The sequence below is a fragment of the Equus caballus genome, chromosome 16 (genome assembly GCF_041296265.1).
Source record: "Equus caballus isolate H_3958 breed thoroughbred chromosome 16, TB-T2T, whole genome shotgun sequence".
In the NCBI taxonomy this organism is placed as follows: Eukaryota; Metazoa; Chordata; class Mammalia; order Perissodactyla; family Equidae; genus Equus; species Equus caballus.
Genome location: NC_091699.1, coordinates 46,796,447 through 46,818,935, shown reverse-complemented (window position 1 = coordinate 46,818,935; position 22,489 = coordinate 46,796,447). Strand labels below are relative to the sequence as shown.

The 22,489-nt window shown below is 56.6% G+C and overlaps 2 protein-coding genes across 20 annotated transcripts; one reads left to right on the top strand and one right to left on the bottom strand.

The window, feature by feature from the left end:
- On the bottom strand, positions 1-9,863 carry TWF2 (twinfilin actin binding protein 2). The gene is made up of 9 exons (XM_014731630.3): positions 9,521-9,863; positions 5,824-5,901; positions 3,327-3,505; positions 2,828-2,923; positions 2,515-2,619; positions 2,244-2,369; positions 1,297-1,447; positions 1,048-1,169; positions 1-615 (listed from the first exon to the last, which is right to left on the bottom strand). The coding sequence occupies exons 1-9, from the start codon at positions 9,543-9,545 to the stop codon at positions 448-450; spliced, it is 1,050 nt and encodes a 349-aa protein (XP_014587116.2). The 5' UTR covers positions 9,546-9,863; the 3' UTR covers positions 1-447.
- PPM1M (protein phosphatase, Mg2+/Mn2+ dependent 1M) lies at positions 9,833-20,578 on the top strand. 19 transcript variants are annotated; one of them, XM_070237457.1, is made up of 14 exons: positions 9,833-9,973; positions 10,082-10,397; positions 11,511-11,758; positions 11,872-12,241; positions 13,633-13,776; positions 16,731-16,854; positions 16,987-17,241; positions 17,707-17,819; positions 18,190-18,274; positions 18,371-18,489; positions 18,659-18,773; positions 18,864-19,067; positions 19,166-19,314; positions 19,665-20,578. In XM_070237457.1, exons 4-14 carry the CDS (start codon positions 11,889-11,891, stop codon positions 19,807-19,809), a joined length of 1,806 nt encoding a protein of 601 aa, XP_070093558.1. In that variant the 5' UTR covers positions 9,833-9,973; positions 10,082-10,397; positions 11,511-11,758; positions 11,872-11,888; the 3' UTR covers positions 19,810-20,578. The 19 variants fall into 19 exon arrangements, 16 of the variants coding, with proteins under 16 accessions (XP_070093558.1, XP_070093568.1, XP_070093557.1 ...); XM_070237467.1 differs by having other exon boundaries at positions 10,082-10,455; positions 18,659-18,722; positions 18,960-19,067; XM_070237456.1 differs by having other exon boundaries at positions 10,082-10,455.
- The last annotated feature ends 1,911 nt before the right edge of the window (positions 20,579-22,489 follow it).

The following is a 22,489-nucleotide window of genomic DNA, read 5'->3' as shown; positions in this document are numbered from 1 at the left end:
TTGATTTAAAAATATTTTATTCTTTAAAAAATACAGCATTCAACCATCTTGTCCTGCAGTGATCCCCTGCCCCAGCCCTGATTGACCCCACCCCTTGTGGCCAAAGGCTTCTGGGCTGTGCTGGGACCCTAGTCGCAGTTCCCCTGGGGGCCAGGCTCATGCCAGGGCCCCCATCCAGCCCCTTGAGCTAGCCAGGCAGGGTCCCCAGATGCCCTGGGCACACAGATGAAAGGCAGTGACAGCAGTGGCAAGGGGGGGTGTCACAAAATGCCAGCCCAGTGGCCCTTGGAAGCTGCAAAAGTGTTCAGTCACCAGCCTTCCTGCTTCATGAGAGGCAACCCCCACTCCCAGAGCCCAGGCTGGGAAGGAGGGAGGTGGCCGTGAGCAGAGGGGTGGAGGGTAGGTGGCCTCACAGTCCACACGCCAGCTTGGCTCAGGGCCCGCCACCTAGCTGTCATCCCCATTCTCGCCGGGGCCACGGATGAGGCGCTTGTGGCCCCGCTTGCCCCCTGGGCCCTTGGGCTTGGCGAAGGCCTGCTTGAAGGCATGTTGCTTGGGGTGCACTTCATCATAGAGGAACTCGGCCGTCAGCTCCGCCCCGTCGCCAATCTCAATCTGTGTAGGGCAAGGCAGTGGTCACCCCAATGGAGGGGGGCCCCAACACATACTACCCTTGGTCACCCCCACTCCTGGGGCACTCCCTTGATCTCTCACACCCCAGCCCTGGGGTCTTCTCCCAGATCCCCAACTGAAATGCCACCTCCAGGAACAGAACCTGGGGCCTGCTGCCCTGCATGCCTTGGTCACCGCCTACCTGCTGTCCAGACCAGGGAAGGGAGACATGGGTGCCCCAGCTAGGACTTGTCCATGCTACCAGTCAGCTGGGCAGCCTCAGGCAATGCATGCTCCCCCTGGGCCTGTTTCCCCATCCATCCAATAGGGCAATGATGATCCCTACCCTGCCGTTGACTCAGGACTCCAGTGCCCCACATGGAGGGTGGGGCGACAGGGCCCTGGGAGGTGAGGCGCTGGGGAATGGGTGCCTACCTTCTTGGAGATCTCCAGCTGGAAGTCCTGCTCCACAGAGTCGAGGAGGCGGCTCTTGCAGCTGGAGTAGAGCATGCGCTCTTTGATGCTGCACTTGTACCCCGGCATTGAGTAGATGAACACTGTGGGGGATGGGGAGGTGAGCCTGGGAAACCTGCTGACCCACACCCCCTGCAGCAGGCCCACCAGCTGTGGGCCAGACCTGCTCCTGCCTGCCACAGGAGTGGGGGCCCTGCTGTGGCCACTCACCCACAGACTCGAGGGGGTCACCCTCATGGGTGTGCTTGTAGAGGAAGAAGTGGTAGCGGGCAGCATCTCGGGGCACCCGCGAGGGCAGCTGGACCACATCCGTGGGCTCTGTGTGCACCAGCTCGATTGTCTCCCGTTCCAGGTCCAGCTTCTGCCAAGGTGCAGGGGGAGATGTGAGGGCACCAGGTGCGGGAGGTCCAGGCCCATCCTCCCAAACAAGAATTCTCCAAAACGCGATGCACTGGCAGCAGGAACTAGGGTGGAGCCTGCTTTTGATCTCCCTCTTCCAGGACTCCCCTCCCAGCGGCCATCCCACCATGGGGGCCCCTCTGCAGAGGCCACTCCTCAGCCTAGCCCTTAGTCTGCCCCTTTGAAAGCTCCCGTAAAGGAGGAAGTCCTACCAAGGGCAGAGGACAGGAGAGTGGGGAGGGCCTTGACCTCAGGGAGGGACCACCACTGGGCCGGCTCATCCTCAGAGGCAAGGCCTCTGGGGGACACACCTTGGAAGGGAGGAACCATTCTGCTTAAAAGGGGGCTGACTGGAATACTGGGGCAGAGGGACCCTCCCCGGGGAAAGGGGGTGGTCAGGGGACTGCAGAGGGAGTCTGGGACAGGAAGGAGCTCAGGGCCAAGAGGTCAGTGAATCCAGGGTGAGTACGTATACAGAGTGTGGAGGGCAGAATGAGGGACAGTGTCTCCTAGACGCCCCTGCATGTAAGCAGGGGCTGGGCAGGGCAGGGCAGGGAAACAGAGCGCATCCACAGTACACAGCAGCTGCACACGAAATGGGACTAGGTAGGGACGGGGGCGGGGTGGACAGTGTGTTCCCACAAGTACCCAGGTGAGCTGGGGTGTGTGCGTGCGCGCAGCTGTACATGCGTATGAGCAGGAGCAGGGGTGGCACAATGCGCCCATGTGTGTGCCTGGGGCAGGGAACGGGCACCCACCAGCTGGATGTAGTTGATCATCTTCTGCTTGAGCTGCTGAAGTGCCCGCTGGGCCTCAGGCTGCAGTGGGAAGGCAAGGCCCTGTAGGGTCTGGTGCTTGCTCTCCACACTGATCTCTGTCTTTACCTGGGGGCAGGTGAACAGTAAATGAGGCCCTCACCTGCCCAAACCAGGGTGTAGCCTACCTGGAGAGCATAGGCTCAGCCAAGTGGGCCTGATGTGACCTCAAGGTCCTCGGGCTGCCACTTCTCACCCTGTTGGGCAGACCCACCTCATTAATACGGATCTGCTGAAGCTCTCTCTCGGCCGAGGTCAGCGGGGCAGGTGCTGCACAGGACGACAGGTGCTTCTGGTACCCAGCAAAGGAGAGGTCATCCTGGCCGGTGGATGCAGAGGCATAAATGGGCATCTCAGGGGTGCGTGTAGAAGCCCACAGAGCACCCCAGTTTGCAGCCACTGGACTCTCCCAGCCCTCTCCACTCATCCTGAAGCCTGGCACCCACTTGCTCTGTGACCCTGCATAACATCCCACCCACTGTGGGCCCATGATCCCGGCCTGGTGGGTTCTGGCCTGGGGCGGTTACCTTCACAGTCCCAAAGAGCTCATCCTTGATGTGGCCACCCCCAAACTCCTTCTTCACTGTGGCTCGTGTGGCTGCATACAGCATCTTCAGTCGCACCTGAAGGGCAGGGGCCAAGCCATGAGACCCCTCCGGGCAGGGCTGCCTCTCCAGGAGCAGGCAGAAGCCTCTAGACAGGGACCTGATCATCTCATCATCGTGGCCATGCACCCAGCAGAGGGCGTAGCACAGAGGACAGGATACAGTAGGGCAGCTCGGACAGCAGGGGGAGCCCTCACCCAGCGCAACCTCTGCCTCCCAGAGCCAGGCTGATGGGACCGGGAGGGCTGAGAGAGCCCAGGCTCCAAGCACAGGGCCTTGTCCCTCTCTCAGACTCTCTTGGGCAGGACCTGATGTCTCTCCCCTCAGACTCCCCAGGGCAGGGCCATATTACCTGTCTCAGACCCAGCTTCCATCCCCCCACCCCCGATCTTGGGGTTGGGCAGGGGTCCCTAGGACTTACAGGGGAATTATCAGGTGACCAGGCGAGGAAGAGCCACTCGAAGCCCTGGGCGTTCTGCGAGTCCAGGCGGTAGAGCAGGTAGCAGGGCTGCTGGGCATCCAGCAGCGGCAGCACAGCCCTGTCATAGTCCTGGTCCCAGCAGCCCGCCAGCTCCCGTGAGGCACCCAGCACAAGCTGCTCTGGGGGCAGAGGCCGGGTGAGCCAAGGAGTAGCCATCTCCCACACCCACCTCTGACTGTGGATCTCTAGCCTCTGGTTGTGGTCCAGACTTGCTAGTCACCCCACCAGCTTCCCCTGGAGCCCCCAAGTCCCTGAGGGACAAGGCTGTGTGGCTGAATCAGTGAGTGAGTGAACGAATGAGGGCACAAAGCTGTCAGCTAGAGGCTGCTCCCACTACACATGCACACACACACATGCACAGAAATGGCTGCGAGAATATGCCCACAGATGACCCAACACAGACAACCACATGAGGACACATAGCCCTGTGCCCACCATCACCAACAATGCGGCCCTCCACATATACCCACACTCAGACCCCACCCTACTAGCACAGCTGCTCAGCATATGGACCCACTATGCCACCTCCTGCTCCCCTCCTCCCTCAGCCTGGGGCTCCAAGAGAACCCCTAGAAGACCCTTCTCTGAACAAATGTGCTCAGGGAGGTGGGGTCACAGCCTCAGGCCACAGGGACCTGCAGGAGCAAAAGTATGTGAGAAAGAGGGAGACAGGGGCTCCCACCAGACACTGTATAACTAAGTGCCCTGCTGCCACCCAACAGCTGTAGTCCCCTCCCCAAAAAGTAACAAAGCAAAAGCAGCCAGCTTCTTAATGCCAGGGACCAAAAGGCCTACCACTTCCCTGGCTGGTACAGTATGGCTGAAAGCGACATCGAGGCCAGACATATATTTCACCTACCAGGCCACAGGCCCAGGCTGGAGGAAGAACTAGGGCAAGGGGACAATTACCACTTGGCCATGGGGTCTTGGCACGTGACCACCAGGCCCTCCTGATGGGGGAAAGGGGCCCAGCTGTCCAGTAGCCCCAACATGCCAGGCCCACCAGCCCAGCTGCCTTTCTGTGGGCCTTGACCTCCTCACCTGCCCTCCCAGAACTCTGAGGGCATCGAGCTTGAAAACAAGCACTCACAGGCTGAGTTGGCCCCCAAAGCACTGTCAACATTGTTTAATTTGTTGCCAACATTTTCAAACTTGGAAGTTTCACATAAGAAGTAGAAATCACGGTTTCTCTAGAAAAATCAGGAGTTCAAGCCACACACAGTTGGAGATGGGCAGTGGCTGTCTATCAGGGGCCTGGACCCCCCTGGGCACTTCCAGGCACCCCAACAACTGTAATGCAGAATGGAGATAGGAGCCCACCTAGAGATTCCTCTGGCTAAACATCTGTAGGGACATCTTGTCTGGGAGGCGACAGGGAGGGCTGAGGACTAGGGTCAAGGAGTCTCTCTCTTTGGAGGCTGTGGCCTGCCACCCAGGAAACCTTCACTCCTGACCTACCACAATGACCCCAACCCAGCTTCTGAGGGAATCTGAATTTGGGGACCCCGGACAAAGCCCAGCACAGCTCTGACCCAAAAGCCTGGGGTGAATTTTGGGTCTGGGCAGACCCTGCTCTGAGCCAATTCAATGTGTGAAAAGTCAGCTGGGCACCAAGCCCATCAGAGAGACCCCCAAAGGGCCCACTACTGCATGGCTTCCAAGAAGGGCTGGGAGGGCCTGTGGGAGACCCAGCCCACCCCCATCCCCAGAGTCTGTAGCCCTCACCTCCACGGATGGACCTTTAGCATGGAAGGGTGAGGGATCCTCCACTCCTGGCCCCTCCAAGCCTCAGTATAAGTCTCTGCCTCCTCAAACCCTCCCCACTTCAGGCCTAAGCTCAAACTCACCGCCCCCCCCAACTCCTATACTCCTAGCAGCTCCCCCTGCGTAAGCCCTAGGTCCTGAGGGTCCAGACCAAGGCCCAGCCAAGCCTGGAATCCCCTGGTCCTGCTCTCAACGCGACCTGGACATGAGTCCCTTCTCCCCGTCGTGGGGGCACTTCCCAAGGACAGGGCCTCGGCTTCTCCTTAGGTCTCTCCTTGGCCAGTGCTCAACTCGGGCCAGGCCTGCCGACCACAGATGGAGGTGAGTGGCACTAGCCACATGAGACAGTGCCCAGCCTCACTTATCTCCTGTCCCCTGCCCAGCCCGGCCCAGTGTCCTGACTAGGCTCGTCTAATTCCTACATAGCCCCGGGAAGGCTGGGCAGGACCCCTGGGCAGGGTTCTCCTTGCTATGCCCCTAGTTTCAGTTTCCTGCTCCATATAACAGGAGTAATGATCACACCTACCTCCAACACTCTCCTACAAGCCACCTTCCTTTCCCAGATAGGGAAATTGAGGTCCTGAGGGGGCTGGAGGCCAAGGTCTCCACACCTCCTAGAGAAGCAACTAGGTCCAGCCCCCAGCCTATGCCCTAGCCCGTAGGGGGCACTCACCGTCCTCAATGACGACTTTGATGAGCCGGACAGAGCCAGCCCGTGCCTTGGCAAAGAATTCCTTCAGCTCCTCAGTGGCTACAAGAACAAGAAACATGGTGGAGGATGAACAGGCAGAATGAGCAGGGTGGGAAGGGACACGTGCAGGGCCTGCTCTGTCCTGTGGGGTCTGGTGGCAGAGCTGGGAGCTGGGTTAAATACAGTCCCCCATGTGACTGGGAACCTGAGACTGCTGAACACAAGCTCCCAAATTTAGCCAGGAGAGGTGGCAGGCGGCTGGCCTGCTGGCTGGGATAGCTTTGGTGACGGGGTGGGTGTGGATGAGACAGCCCACCCAAGGATGGGGCAGGCTCTGGGGCAGGCCAGGCCAGCCAGAGTGAACGGCTCCTGCCTGTCCCCTGCCCTTCAGGAAGGCCTGGCACTGGGCTGGCCTGGGCCACTCTCAGCACTGTCATATCTACAGGCACAGAAATACATGAACAAACGCTCCCAATATGCACTGACCACTATGTCCATTAACACACGCACACATGCATGCATGCATTGCACGCTGCACATGCCAACGGGTACATACTCAGTCCAGCATGTGTGAATGTAACACATAAACACGTGAATGTGTCAGAGAGAGGAGGAGAAATGCAAACACCCTCGTCCATGAACACACACTCTGCTGGCCAAACATAAACAGACACACACACTTAGACATGCAAACACACATGGGGATACAGTCCCAGGGTGCTCACAAACACACAGACGGGCAAACGCAGAGCGTACCTAAGACACATGTGCAGGCAGGAAGATGTATAAAGTACACCCAGAAGTACACTGGCCCACAGTGACACCCATGCGTGCATACCCAGCCCCAGCCTACAGTCAGGTTGCCTAACCCTGAGAGGCCCTGAGGAGCTAGTCTAGCCCTGGCACTGCCCTACCAGGGGGCAACAAACCCCCAACCCCCAGGCAGTCAGGAAGTCTTCCTGGAAGAGGAGTGGCTCTCAGGAACTCTCCCAAACAGGCCCTATCTTGGTCCTTGAGCCACAGAGCTGGAAGGTGACAGCCAATAACCAAGGACCCGAGTGCAGAGGTGAGGATCACGACCAGAGCCAGGAACCATGAGAAGTCACAGATCCACAAGTGGTTCCAAGGGGAAAACCAAGGTCCAAGTGGGGAAGGGCCCTACTTGGGTCTCTAGGTATGTAGGGCCAGGCCAGCATGACCTTGAGGCTGCCCCAGGGTCAGGAGGATTCTGCAGGAACACAGCTGGAGGGCTGAGGTCAGAGAATATTTATAGGGCCCAGACTGGGCAGCTCAGGGGCGGGGGGGCCTTTAGGAAAACAAACTCTGTTCATGTCCTCAGGTGCCCCTCATGCAGGGTGACCCTAAACCCGAGACCTCAGGCTGTGTACTACCCTCCAAGGCTGCTGGGTGGCCAACTGAGCCCAGCAGGCCCCCGGGGCTCACAGCAGCATGGCAGGAGACACAGCCCCACTATCCCAGGACAGAGCTACCCATGAGCAGACCCCCAAGCAGGTCCCTGCTGAACAGCCTGGCCTCTGGGGCTCCACCTTTCCCATAGCTGCGTGTGACCTCTGACCTCGCTGAACCTCAAACTCATCCATAACATGGAGCCAACACTCCCAAACTGCAGAGGGCTGTGTGAGGAGTAAATGGGAGAAAGTGCTCGGTAATGGGGGCCTCTACTACTAATAATTATTAATTATTATTACTCTAACAATGGAGGGGCAGGGTGCGCTACGCTGCCCCTTCCTCCTGCTCAGACCTTCTGAGAGGGAAAACCAAGAAGCTCCCCCAAGGGAGAGGCTGACACATCCCTTCTAGTGTTACCAGGACAAAGTGACACCCCAGTAGTAGAAGAGACATCCCTCTCCATGCCTCCTCAGCCACCATCAATAATCCAGAGGCCAGGCCTGGGACACCTGAGCCTCTATCATCAAAGATTCATGCCCCCCACCCCCCGCCCCCCGCTCCTGCTGCCTTGCCCACCTCAGCCCTGGTAGGCCTCAGGTTACAGGTCCCTCCCCTGCCCTGCTCTGAGGTCAGCAGATCCACACCTATGGCCAGGACAGGGCTGGCACTGGGCATCCAGGGTGATCTCTCCTGCAACCTCCCTAGACCAGAAAAGGGAAGGAATTGGCTGCTCACAGGCAGAAGGCGGGCTGGGGGTGGCCCCGTCCCCGGTGACCCCCTAGGCAGGCCTGTCTCACCATATAGGAAATGAGGGAGTGGGGCATGGCCCTGGCCACAGGACCTGTCAGCCTGGTGGAGGGAGGAGGAACCCTACTTCTGATCCTCTCCCAGTAGGAAGCAGCAACAATGACTAGAAAAAGGGGAAGGAAGGGGCAGGCCAGGCAGCTGTTCCTTTCCATGGGACTGAGTCAAAAAGCCACCCCTCCAGCTCCTCCTAGAGAGAGGCTGGCCCACATGGTGGGAGGCTGGCCCTGTCCAGGCCCCTGCCTTTTCTGGTCCTGTGGGGTGGAGCCAGGGAAATCCTCTCAAGGCGGTCCAGCCACCAAGTGGCCACAACCGTGAGTTGAGATCCAGGTGGTCAGGCAGGTCGATGATGGTGGCCCCAGGCAAGGGATCCTGGTGTGGTGGGAGGAGTGGCTGATGGCCAAACCGCAGGCTTTCTGGGCAAGCAGCCTGGGCCTTCCCCTCAGGCCAGGCAGCCCTCCCCAGCTAGTGACAAGAAGGGGATACTGAGGCCCAGATAGGGTCAGAACACCTGGCTCCTGGCCACTGCTTATCCACGAGTCTGTGTAAGGAGGAAATCTGGCCCTTGGGGGATGGGGCTGATGCTGTGGGCTGGAGAAGGTTGTGGTGGGGTGAGCTGGCCTGGGGTCTCCAGTGCCAGGATCCTCCCCAACAAACCCTATATCTGGACCCTCTTTTCTGCCTCCAGCCTGGAGTGGGGACCTTCTAACCCTGCCTGGGGCAGACTCAGGAGATCAGAGTGGAAAATGGCAGGGAGACCAGAGGTCAAGGAGAGATTGGTGACTCTCCCCATGCCACTTGGAGGGCCCTGTCCCAGGTTTTCCCCAGCTTCCCTTGTGGGAGTGTGTGAAAGGTCAAGGCCTACTCCTCACCCAGGCACAAACCCATACAAGCCATATGGACACATCTGGTACATGCATCCATGGTAACAAATGCACTGAGACGCACACAAATTGTACACACACACACACACACACCCACAGACTTATGCACACAGTCACGAAACAGTGATGTCTAAAGAAGGCTCCATGAGACACAGTCCATTCAATCAGCCATTAGTGCATGTGCATGAATGACCCTAGACATACACAAGCAGTCACATCCAGATGTGCACACACAAGACAAGTGCACATGCGTGCACACTCCTCCAGATGTGCACATCCGGGTACAACCACCCCCAGAAAGGAAAAACATATAGATGGGCATACACAGGCACATCCACCCCGAGATGGGCACACAGATACTTCCACCCCAGCTGTGTACGTACGTGTACACCCACTCCCAACTATGTACAGGAAGTCCGCATCCCCCCAGATGTGCCCACCCCAGGCGACCCGCGGCTGCAAAAGAGAACAGGAAGCTTCCCCCGGCCAGTGCCGGGGAGGAGACGGGCTGAGAGCCGGGGAGGGGGCGCAGCCGCGAGCGGAGACCCTCCGCCCCCTGCCCGCCCGCCATCTGCCCTCACCGTGGATGCCCGTCTGGTGCGCCATGGCTCTGTGCCTCGCTCCGCCCGCACCCTCGGAGCCCTCGGCTCGGCCCTGGCCCTGGCCCCACTCGGCTGGCTTGGACCAGGAGGAGGAGGAAGGGGAGGATGTGGCGGCGGCCGCCCAGCCGCGCGCAGCTTCCCGGGCGGTGCCGCAGGACCCGCCCCCAGTGCGCCCCGCCCCCGACGGGCTAGGCCGGGAGGGGGCGGGGACCCGGGGCCGCGCGTGCGTGCAGTGTGCGCCTTGTTTCGGGTAGGCGTCCGGCTGGGAGTTCTCTGCGCGCCTGCGTGTACCTCTGTTTGTAGCGGAGGACGGATACTGCGTGTGGCGGAGCGTGCGTGGGCGCATGCGCCTATGTCTGTGAGCCCTGTTCCGAATGGTCTGCGGCTGGGGTGTGTCTGTGCGTGCGCGCGAGTATGTGCGCCTGGGGCCAGGTGAGTTTGCAAGTGTGGTGGGATCCTCGCGTACCCCCATGTGTGGCCTGGAAGAGGGTCTGCGTGTGGATGGGCGCGCGTGTATGTGTGGCATCCCTTTCCCTGCAGATGGTTCCTGAGCGCCTCATGCTGGGCACTGGGCACCTCGAGGCGGCCTTCGTCAGCGGTGGGAGCCCAGACTGACCTACCAGGAAGCCAGCAAATGAACGGTGTCTGTGGCGGCGAGGGCCCTACGCAGAGACTGAGGGGCCACTAGGAAGAGGAGAAATTTGAGTGGAGACTTGGAGGTCGGCCTGGCAGAGTGCAAGGAATAGTTTTCTAAGAAGAGGGAACTGCATGTGCAAAGGCCCAGAGGTTGAAGGAGGGCCAGAGCTTGGTGTGTCTGAAGAAGTTCCCTACTCCTAATGTACCGGCTCCATACCCAGCATCCTTGCCTTTTCTGGAATCAGACCCTGCTGCTCTTACCAGCCAGTCCACATAATGTATCTTCCAGACCACCCCAGTGAGTCCAATCAGAGCCTCTCCTAGGACTTTGGGTGGGAAGATTGGAAAGGAAGCCACCTTTTGGGTTAGGGGTTGTTGAGAGTTGATGGTGGAGTGTGGGCCTGCCTGGTAACTGGCCTCGGCTCAAGCTCTCTGCTCACTGTCCCACTCCCCTACCCTGATTAGGCAGCATTGAGCCCCCCACTCTGTGGGCCCCAGGCCCTGGGTTTCTCTCCTGAGAGTCCAGCACACACAAAATGGAAGGATTTTCTCGTTCATCTTCCTGTGCGCACCCTGAGTACTGGGCCTGTGCAGTGCGCTCACCATGACCTCCCCAGCCTTCACAATGGAACATAAAAACCCTGTGTGGCCCTGCAGCCTGACTTTGGGAGAACAGCTCATAAGCAAAGCCCCCCCACTCAGAATCCTGCCGCAGCCCAGATGGGGCCAGCAACACAGAGCCATTGGTTATATCCACTCTCACACCCAGCCACCTCCACGGGCAAGTGGCAATTCCACAGAACCGTGAGGGCCTCAACTTCTTAGAAACAGGAATTAGCCAAGAAAACAGATTAAAGAAAAATAATAAGGTTATATTCCCATAAAAATGTCCATCAGTGCATGAACTGTGACTAGCATAACTGCAAGGTCTCCCTGCCCCCGGACCCCTCCCTGCCTCATTCTCTTTGTTTTTATTGCTCTCTGATACATATATTTACCTGCGTATTTGTTTAGTGTCTTCCCTTCCCTCAAGTTTTTGCCCCTGCTGTATCCCGACACCTAGAGCACTGCCCAGCATTGGTAGGTATTCAGTAATATAGGCCACATAAACAAACATATGAATGAACCATTAGAGTCTTTCTGTTGCGAAGTGTTACTGCATGCTGGGCACATTGATTTAATCCTCATGACACCCCTACGAGGTAGTTGTTATCGTCTCCTTCTTACGGATGAAGAATCTGACGTTCAGAGGGGTAAAGTGATTTGATCTGGGTCACATGGTAGTGAGTGTCCCCAAGAACCTTAGTTTCCTTTACTCAAGACCTTGACACAGTCAAAGGATGAGAAGTCCTATAGGGCAGCAGCCCTCGTCCCCTCCAGCAGCCTCCCACACCTCAGTGATGAGGGTTTAACCACGGAAGAGAGCCTCCTGGGTGACGGGGATCGGAGCCCAGTCCTGCTCAGCTTCAGAGCCTGGGATGCGGGTGAAGAGCCCAAGGGCCAGCAGAGTACACAGGCCGACTCAATCTGCCACTGAGATCTTTCACCAGAAGGAGGAGAAAGCTGCACGCAGCCCCTCAGGTGAGTCCAGGGGTGAATGGAGTCTTCAGAAGTAAGTTGATTGTTCCTTTCTGATGTTTCACAACACAAAGAATCAGCCACTGAAATTATTAGAGCATACCTTTTTTTTCCAGGTTGCTCGAAGATTTAAATGTTAAAAAAAAAGCGAACTATAAAAATACTGAAGAGGGGCCGGCCCCATGGCCGAGTGGTTAAGTTCACACACTGCTGCGGCAGCCCAGGGTTTCACTGGTTTGGATACTGGGTGCCGACATGGCACCATTCATCAGGCCACGCTGAGGCGGCATCCCACATGCCACAACCAGAAGGACCCACAACTAAAAATACACAACTATGTACCAGGGGGATTTGGGAGAAAAAGGAAAAAAAAAAATCTGAAAAAAAAAATACTGGAGAAACAAAAGGAGAAGTTTATAGAATCTCGAAGTGGAGGAGGCCTTCTGAGTATATCACCAAATCCAGAAACCGTAAAAGAAAAAATCGGTAAGTTCATTTACATTAAAATAAAAAGTCTATAAGGAAAAACCCAGCATTAAAGCCAAAACACAAACAACAAACTGTAACTGGCTACAAACAACATACTTGTAACTCATTTCCAAATAAAGAGCTCTCATAAATCAATAAGAAAAAGACCAACAGCCCAGTAGAAAACCAGGCAAAGGATACAAACAGACCATCCACAGAAAAGGAAATACAGGGGCCAGCCCCGTGTCTGAGCAGTTAAGTTCGCATGCTCCACTTCACCATGGAAAACTTGAGAAATAGTTGAACATGGTTAGACTCATAAACTGAAAGTTAGAAATTTCTCCCTAAACAAATTCATCAAATAAGCAATTAAATTTTCACTTATTTTCGTTTTCTCCCCAAAGCCCCAGTACATAGCTGTATATCCCAGTTGTAGGTCATTCTAGTTCTCTGTGTGATGCTGCCGCAGCATGGCTTGATGAGCAGCGTGCGGGTCCATACCTGGCATCCAAACTGGCAAACCCCGGGCCGCTGAAGCTGAGCACACGAACTTAACCACTCGGCCAGGGGACCAGCCCCCACATGTTACCCATTCATCTATCAATGGACACTTAGGTTGCTTCTGTGTCTTGGCTGTTGTAAATAATGCTTGAACTTAGGGGTGCAGATATCTTTTCAAGATAATGATTTCATTTTCTTCAGATAATACCCAGAAGTGGAATTGCTGAACCATATGGTAGATCTATGTTTAATTTTTTGAGGAACCTCCGTACTGTTTTCCATAGTGACACCACCAGTTTACATTCCCACCAACAGTACACAAGCGTTCCCTTTTTTCCACATCCTCACCAGCACTTATTTCTTGTCTTATATGTCATTTTTTTGCTTGATTTGCACAGAATACCCCTGACATCTCTGGAAGGATCCACAAGAAAGTAGTGATACTGGATGTCTCCAGGGAAGGGGACTGGGTGGCCCGGGGATGGGGTTGCCGGGGAGACTTGTTGCTAAATACACTTTTACACCTTTTGAACTTTGAGTCCTGTGAAAGTATTACATTTAAAAAATTAAATCTAAAATAAATCTTATTAAGAACAGTTATAGGAGTAAACAAAAGCTATTTTCTTTGTGAGTGAAAAAAATGTAGCATAAAGATCTTTTTCCTTTTTCTAAGTTTACTCCTCCCCCACCCTCCGACCCTCATATGCTGGTGGAGTTAGTTGAGGAGAGGCCTCTGGCCAGGAGGGGGCAGGCTTGGGTTCATTCGAGCAGTTGGGAGAAGGGTGTCACTGGGGGCTGGGTGGGGAGTGAGGGGGGGAGGGGAGGGGAGGATTTACATGTCCTTCAGGGAGGGTTCAGCCCAGGAATGAAGACAGACTCCCTCCAAGGAACCTCACCTACAATTTCAGACACCAGAGACAGAAGAACCTGGAAGCTTCTGGAGAGAAAAAAGAGGTGAACAAGCCAGTCCAAAGATCTGGAATGAGAGGGGCTCTGGATTGTAGCAGCGGCAACAACCAAAAGACAATGAACAGAGCAGTCAGGATTCTGAGGTAAAATATCAATCAAAAGCAGAGGCAGAATACAACCCTTTCAAATTTGTAAGGACCCAAGAAATTATCTTCCAGTCATCCTATCTTGGAAAGCTGTTAGAGGATGTGCTTCAGCAAAATGAGGGAGGAAACCAAGAGAGTCAGACTTGTGATCCAGGCAAGCCAGAGCCTGGGTGGCACTGAAGAAACACAGGCCACCTTGGAACAGGGAGGATGGGATTGCCATAGGACTCCACATGGCTCTGAAAACTCAAAAATAGCTAAGCTGGGCAATTGTGATATCTGGCTGCCAGGAGCTTCTCTGAATACACCTTAGAGGACAGGACCTTCATCCTACCCCGGGGAGTCCAAGACAGTGGGTTGGGGGAATAGACTGTGTTTGCATCGCTTCCTCTAATTTTAGACTTTAAAAGCCTCTGAGCCTTTGGCTGGTGAGGATAAGGAGGTGACCCCACATACTGAATTGAATCTGTCCCACCTTGGGTCTCTGGTTCATTTCTGTCCCAATGACAGATCATAGCTCATCTGTCCTTTGGGAGGCTTTCTCTGACTTTGCTCCCACCCCCTTGCCAGCTGGATCAAGCACCATCCACCAGAACTTCCACCTTCACTGCAGGGGAGCTCATCTCAGTGCTCCTGCACCCAGGTGGGGTCTGGCACACACAGTGGGTTCAGTAAATTAGCCCCGAGGCTGCTCTGGAACTGAGTCATGGGAGGGAGGAGGCATTGGGCACCACTCCCTGCTCCAAGACCCTTCCTCCTTGAGCCGGGGTTAGTAATGGGAATGGAACTCCCAATGGGGCAGGGCTGGCCACCAGGAGGAAGTGGGGCCTAGTGAGCATTTGCTGGGCTTGAGAGTGGAGACACAGGAAGGGGGCTCCTCCTGTAGCCCTCCCTGGGGACCCTGGGCTGTGGGCCTCAGGGGCTTTGAGTTGACAAGCCTGCCTTCCCGGAGGAGGAAAGGGGAAGAGAAATCCCCTATGAGGTGTTTTGAGTCAGCTGCACTGTCATAATGGAAACAACACAGCTCTGGGCATCAGGACACTTCCCCTCTGTGGGCCACAGAGTCCTAGTTATGAGATTGAAATAAGTCCTGCAAAGGGAGCCGGGCTTAAGTGACGGAAGGGTGACAAAGCCCTGTGTTAACATGCAGATGTGAAGGGGGACACTGCCACTGACCCACAGTGACAGCTAGCCAGGGGTTAAGAGACTCCGACGTCTTGCCTCCAGCCCAGATGAAAGTCTTTCACTTGCCTTAGTCCCAGGTCTGAACTCTGACCAGTTGGAGCCTTTTGGGGACCATGGGTTCCTCTTGTCCATCAGACACTACATTCTAGGTGAGAATCCTGCTGTCTGTCCAGAGAGGACATCTTGATTGGAGGGGCAGTCATTTGGGAGACTGGCCCCAAGGATGAGAGTGGTGTCTCAGGATGAGGAAGGCCAGGGTGACCACCAAGCCGCATCTGGGCGTGGAGGGTGCCAGGCTGGGTGGGCAAGGAATGGAGGCCACCTGAGGGAACGCTGTGCTCCGAGACTCTTACTCAGTGTGTCAGTCTGACACCTCCAAGAACATCCTGTTCCTATCTTCCCCTTGCGTAAGATCTGGGCCCAGCAGCAGAAGGGGTGGGCTCTGTCATGGACACTGACCCAGTCTGGAGGCCCAGGGGGTGCTCTGAACCGACTCCTACAGCCGCGCTGGGTGAGGAGGAGGGGCTTTTCTCTCTCAAAGACTAGTGCCCCACCCGTGTGGTGAGCATTCGGTCGGCTTAGGTTACTGTGTGACGTGGGGCAAGCGACTTCGCCTCTCTAGGCCTCAATTTTCTTGCCTGTAAAGTGGGGTTGATAACATCGTTTGCTTCTTAGGGTTGTTATGAGGACTGACAAGCCCAATGGCACTCAAGCCGCGCCCAGACTCCCCGGACAGAGGTTGGGGTTTGGGGGCGTCGCCGCCCCGCCCCGCCCCGCCCCGCCCCGCCCGCTTCTTCCTCCCAGGGGCGGGCTGGCGGGTGATGTCCCGCCCACCCACCGCCGCACCCGCCTCCCGGCGCCCGGCGGGCAGCCCCCTGCCGCCGCGCCATGTCCGCCGGCTGGTTCCGGCGCCGCTTCCTGCCTGGGGGTCTGCTCTCCGCGCCCGGGCCGTCCAGGCCGCGCGCTAGCCCCGTGCCCTACCGGCGGCCTCGCTTCCTGCGCGGCTCCGGCTCAGGCCCCGGCCCTGCCGACGCCTCCCGCCGCCCGGACGCCCGGCCCGTGCGCAGCCCAGCACGGGGCCGCGCGCTGCCTTGGAACGCAGGCTACGCCGAGTGAGTGCCCCCACCCCGGAGCGACCCCCATCCGGGATACTCCCCACTCCAGGCGACCCTTACCCCGGGACCTCCGACCCCGGACCTTTGCTGATCCAGCCTGGGGTCCTGTGCTAACCTAGGAAACAGGCTGAGTGGGTGACCCCCCCCAACCTTGTGAATAACTCCTTCTAGTCCTCACCTCGGGACTCTTGACACCCTCCCCCTATCTCACCTCGGCCTTTTCCTTGGGCCTCCACCCTCGCCCAGAGAGGGTTGACGTCAGGAAGGATCTGCGTCCCAGGGGCTTCCAAGATGGAAGCAGGGAGACTGGGTAGAAAGAGAACGCCTCCCTCGCCTGCCCCCTTCCCCCCATCTCACCTGGGTTGTGGCCTGTGCCATAAAGGACAGAGATTCTGGCTGAGGTGGGGCAGGGGATAGGCAAGGAAGACCCAGATGTCTAGGGGCAGCACAGGTCAGGAGGTAGGCTCCAGAGGAGCTGGGCCCTGAGTTTTACTTTAGCCGTGATGTCACTGAAGAGTTAGGAAACTTCCACTGTGTTTGTCCATGTGGGTCATAGGGAGGGCCTCTCCTTCTGTGTACCAGCTTTAGTCTCTGTGCCCATGGGGACATGTGTGTGTCCCTGAAGGATCACTGATCACTTCCTGGCTTCAGGATCATCAATGCAGAGAAATCTGAGTTCAATGAGGATCAGGCCTCCTGTGGGAAGCTGTGCATCCGGCGATGTGAGTTTGGGGCTGAAGAGGACCAAGAGTGGCTGACCTTGTGCCCAGAGGAGGTGAGCACAACTGGGCTTGAGCCTGTCTTGCAGGCAGGGGCCAAGACTGCAAGTTCTTGTCCTGCTGCCCCATGCTGGGCCCAGGGACACGGGAGGCCAGGCAGAGCCTGACGCTAAGCTCCTCCTGTACAGTTCCTGACGGGTCATTACTGGGCATTGTTTGATGGGCACGGCGGTCCAGCTGCAGCCATCTTGGCTGCCAACACCCTGCACTCCTGCCTGCGCCGGCAGCTGGAGGCCGTGGTAGAGGGAATGGTAGCCGCTCAGCCCCCCATGCACCTCAGCGGCCACTGCATCTGCCCCAGTGACCCCCAGTTTGTGGAGGAAAAAGGCATTAGGGCAGAAGACTTGGTGATCGGGGCTCTGGAGAGCGCCTTCCAGGAGTGTGTGAGTGTGGCCTTTGGCTGGGAAAGGAGGGAGGGTTTTGCCCCCAGGGACCTGAGGGAGCTCTGGGTTGGGAGGCATCCCTACACATGATGGTGGTCACCCTACATCTTTAGATTGGGAGGACAAGATTGGTTGGTTTGTTCATTACTAACGGCCATCATTGTTGTCATAACCCCTCCCATTTATCCAGCGCCTACTATGTGCTATCTGCATCATCTCATTGCACACCCTCTTGGTCCTTAGTGCAAGGACTGGTTTCCCTTCCTCACTGTTTTGAGTAGGACTTCCCTTCCTCCCAACGCTACGTCTAGATCTCCTGACCAAAGGGATCCTGAAGTCATAGCTAGATTTTGGGCTGCAACTGCTGTGCTTGCTGGTGGGGAAATGAACTGTAGGGAGGAGATCGGGGGACAGTGGTAAGGTGGCAGTACAAGCAGCAGCTAAAGTGGCCTTGGTTTACCCCAGGATGAGGTGATCGGGCGGGAGCTGGAGGCCTCAGGCCAGGTGGGCGGCTGCACAGCCCTGGTGGCTGTGTCCCTGCAGGGAAAGCTGTACGTGGCCAATGCCGGGGATAGCAGGTGAGTGAGCCCTGAAGGGTGGGTAGGAGTGGGGCGAACAGGCAGGCACCAGAGGCAGTGGAGACAGTGAAAGTGGGGCTGGAAGTAGAGGGATGGAACTGGGTAGGACTGACCAGCGGAGTTGTGTACCTGGCATGTGTTAAGTGTGAGGGTGGACAGCAGATGCCAGGGAAGGCAGGGACCTCAAATGCCAGCCAAAGGGCTGAGCCTCTACCTTGCAGACCCCAGGCAGTCATGATGGGCTTTGAGCAAAGGATTAGCATGGGCAGAGCTGGCCCCTGGTGGTTGGAGGAGAGGCCAGCAGGAGGGAGGCCATGGGCAAGGGTGGTGGCTGCCACACAGACCTCTCCTCCTCCCCAACCCCATCCAGGGCCATCTTGGTGCGAAGAGATGAGGTACGACCCCTGAGCTCTGAGTTCACCCCGGAGACAGAGCGGCAGCGGATCCAGCAGCTGGTAGGTGCCCTTGGCCGAGGGAGGCTGTGGAACCCCAACTCCTGGCTCCAGGGCCACCAGGGGGAGCGTAATCTGAGCATGGCTTTCCTACTCTAGGCCTTTGTCTACCCTGAGCTTCTGGCTGGTGAGTTTACTCGACTGGAGTTCCCTCGGCGGCTAAAGGGAGATGACTTGGGACAGAAGGTTTTGTTCAGGGATCACCACATGAGCGGCTGGTGAGTGAGGTGGGGTGGGGGACACAGTGGAGAGAGAGAGCCCTGGGGTCCAGGCCCAGCTGTGTGGACTGGGGCAGTCCCCTTCCACCTGGGCAGGGTGGGCCCTGTGTTGGGAGGAAGATGAGGTGGGGAGTAGGGCCTGAGTTGATGCTGGCTCTGCTCCTGGTAGGGGCTACAAGTGCGTGGAGAAGTCGGATCTCAAGTACCCGCTGATCCACGGACAGGGTAGGCAGGTCAGTGAATGGCCCCTACCAAGAATCCCTCTTAAATTGCCTCCTACAGAGGTGAGAGCTCCTTTGTCCCTTCTTGGGGGCTGTGGCAGGGCCCTGGGGGCAGGGCCCTTGCTCCCAGGTCACAGGATGTTTCTCCCTCAGTCCAAGGCTCCCAAGGGCTGCAGTCTACCTCTGTGTGCTTTACTTGTGCATTTGCTGGGACTGTCTGCTGTCAGCTCACACCTCCCTTGTCCCCAGGCTCGGTTACTGGGAACACTGGCCGTCTCCCGGGGCCTGGGAGACCATCAACTCAGAGTCCTGGACACAGACATTCAGCTCAAGCCCTTCTTGCTCTCTGTCCCACAGGTGAGGGGGCAATAGCTCACTGCAGCTTCCATCTGCCCAGAAAGGCAATGAGTCTGGTGGGAAGGGAGCACTGAAGGATCCTCAGGCTTAACTTGCAGGTGACTGTACTGGATGTGGACCAGCTGGAGCTGCAGGAGGAGGATGTGGTTGTTATGGCAACTGATGGGCTCTGGGATGTCCTGTCCAATGAGCAGGTGGCACGGCTGGTGCGGAGCTTCCTCCCTGGCAACCGAGAGGACCCACACAGGTAGTGTAGCTGCTGGGGACCTGCCTGGGCCTGGGTCGGTGCCAGCAGCAACACTAAGTAGTTATGGCTAAGAAGACAGCACTGATGATGAGCTTGGCTCAGGGCAGGTGGCCAGGACTGGGGCTGTCTCAAGCTTCTGGGGGGTGACTGTGGGTCCCAAAAAATCTCTGGGTTCAGATTCCCGTGATTCAACTTGTTGCCTTCCCAGGCTTCTGGCTTGCCTGGCCTCACAGTTGGACTGCATTGCTTGGGTCCCCAAGTGTCCAACCCTGTGCAGTGAGTTCTCCCTGAGGGCTGGCCTTGCTTCTGTGTTCGGCCACCGAAGTGCATCTGCAGGATGGTCCCCACAGGTTCTCGGAGCTGGCCAAAATGTTGATACACAGCACACAGGGGAAGGACGGCAGTCCCACAGGGGAAGGACAGGTGTCCTACGACGACGTCTCTGTGTTCGTGATTCCCTTGCACAGCCACGGCCAAGGGAGCAGTGGCCACTGAGGATTCAGACACCACATCCTAGAACCACTCCGGGGCAGTCTGGGCATCCTTCCACCATGATCAACAGCAGGCTTGCCTGCCCTGTCCCCGGACACAGCCCCGGGCTCTCACTCCCCCATCCAACCCATTTCAAGGGGAGCATTTATACCAGCCAGAGAGCCCAACTCTCCAGGTCTCCACATTGGCAGGCAGGGAAAGAGCGCTGTCAATGTTAACATTCCTCCTGGCAGAGGCCCTTTACAACTTAGGAAATCCACAGGAGGCTCCTCAAACAGGATCCTTAACAGCCCAATATAGTATTCCCAGATGGGGACAGCTGGACCAAGGGCATTGGCCAAGGATGCCAGGAAGGGTAGACAGCCTGTGTTTGGGTCCAGGTCTCCAATCCATGAATGTCAGGTATCACTCAACAACCCCCAAAGTACATGCAGGGTGCCTTATGAGAAGCTGCGGGCAGCCTCCTATCTGCTGAACAGCCATCTTGAAGCAGCGCCTGGGGAGACCAGCTCCAGTCCTGCCCTGCTCTCCTCTGCCAGTGGAGGCGAGGCACAGGCCCTAGGGCTAAAGTTGGGGGGAGAACAGAAAGGGACAAGAGGAGCCCCAGAGTTGGCTGAGTGGGGAATGCCTTCCAATTGCTGCTCCTGCCTGTAGCCTGGCCTCCTGATCGCTCCTCCCTGGCCCCAGCCCCACCCTGGGTTGATGCCCAACAATGCCTTTGTTTTGTTGCTCCCCATCACCTCCCTATTATTAAATGTTTTTGTGCACAAGAGCCCTTGTGAATTGTGAATTGCTGTACAGCTTGATATTACAGTATACCTTTTGCGCTTTCTTGTTACCTTCCAAAGAATCAGTCTTAGCTCCATCTTGCAAGTTTGCCTAGAGTCAAGACTGTTTTCTCTGCAGCCTCCCTAGTTCCTAGCTTGAGGTGAGTCCCAGTGAGAGAATTGTTGCCAAGGAACAGAAAGAAGACCTTTTACCACCATCTGTGAGCTCTAGGCTTGAGGTACCAGAAGGGACGCCTTTAACTTGTTTTTGAATGCAAATTTTTATAAACTAGACTTAGCTGGAGACAAAGTCAGTTGGGGTTCCAGGGCTTGCTGTTTGATGAGCAGCTTAGTTCTTGCTCTTCCCAACGACTGCTTTATCATCTAGCACTTGCCAAGGCTCAGATGCTTGGGAAGTACCTCCTGAATTACAAGGCAGCTGCCTTCGTGACCTCAGCCTCACCTGACTCTTCCCCTGACCCACTCCTACTTTAGTTTACAATTGAGATGAATTCTTACCAGGCAACTCACAGCCCTAGACTGCAGCCAGGAAGGCTAAGGACCAAAAGGCCCTAGAATTGATGGTAAAACGTGTGTATTTAACTCACTGGGGAGACTCTCAGACTCCCCTTTCCTGCCCATTAACTCATTTTAGACTCCATTTCCTCTAAGTTCTCCAAGGAAAAGAGAGGAAAAACTACAAAATTTCTCATTTTTCAGTCACATTCCACAGCCCAGCACTTCTGGGCCTACATCTGCCCACAGCTGGGTCCTGACAAACCGTGGTTGGCTCCAGCAGCCCTGGGCAGCCTCTTAGTTAGACTGGCAAATACAGGAGTGTGCCCTCCCAGCCTGCAGTTTTACTTCCTCTTTCCTCAGCACTCTCCACCCCACCCCCCAGCAACGTGTGGGCAACATCCTGTGCCTGCCTCTCACCCACATCTACTGCTGAGCTAGCTCACCCCCACAGCTTGCTTGCTTTGCTTCCGACCCAGCCCACTGCCTGCTCTTGCTCCTCACACAAGGCTGAAGCCTGCCCAGGGAGTGGGCGCAGTGGGTCTCTCAGCTGCAAGCAAGCCAAGCTGATAGGAGTGACTTCTGCAGGGCAGCCATGCCGACCTACTTCATGTCTCTCAGCAGAGCCAAACGCTGCAGCAGCCCTCCCACCAGGCCATGAGGGTTTCTTCTTCCTTGAGCAGTCTGTCAGGAGAGCCTATGCAAGGTCTACCACTTACAAGCTGGGATGTTTCTTCAGAGCCCTTGGCCCAACCTCCAATGACCATGGGCAAAGTGGCAGGCCCAAGACTGTCTTCTCCATTTCAGAGAGGGCCAGGCAAGAGGCAGGCAGCAGATCCTGCAGCTCTGAGATGCTGAGCTAGAGCACAGGCTCTAGGAGTTACCAACTCACCAGCCAGGCAATGCTTTCTGCCACAACTGGTGCGGGAGCTTCAAAGAGGACCCACTATCCTTGCCCCCCAGAAGCTAGGGTCTAAGAGGATGAAGCTTATTCCAACTAGAGGCTGCCAATCTGATCAAGGGTTGAGGTAACTGTGGGAGATGAAAGGCAGCCTAAGACATCCCAGATGCAATCTTTGAAGATCAAGGTTGGCTCAGGATAGTCCTTCTCAGTCACTCATTTCTGGCCCTATGGCTGCTTATTAGAGCCTAGGGTTAAGGAGACCCAGGTTGCTATGCGTTGAGGGCTGGGTCGAGGGGTTCCTCCCATCAGCCCAAAGGCCTTAGGCACCAGGGACAGTCAGAGGCAATCCCAGAGCCCAACAATCTGTCCACACAGCGTTACAGTGAGTCCCAGTGTGAGCCAGGACTAACAGGAGACAACCCACCCCTCCCTCCAACTCTAGGAACCAGGCAAACAATGCTATGGAAACTCAATGGAAGAGGCTACAGCCATAAAA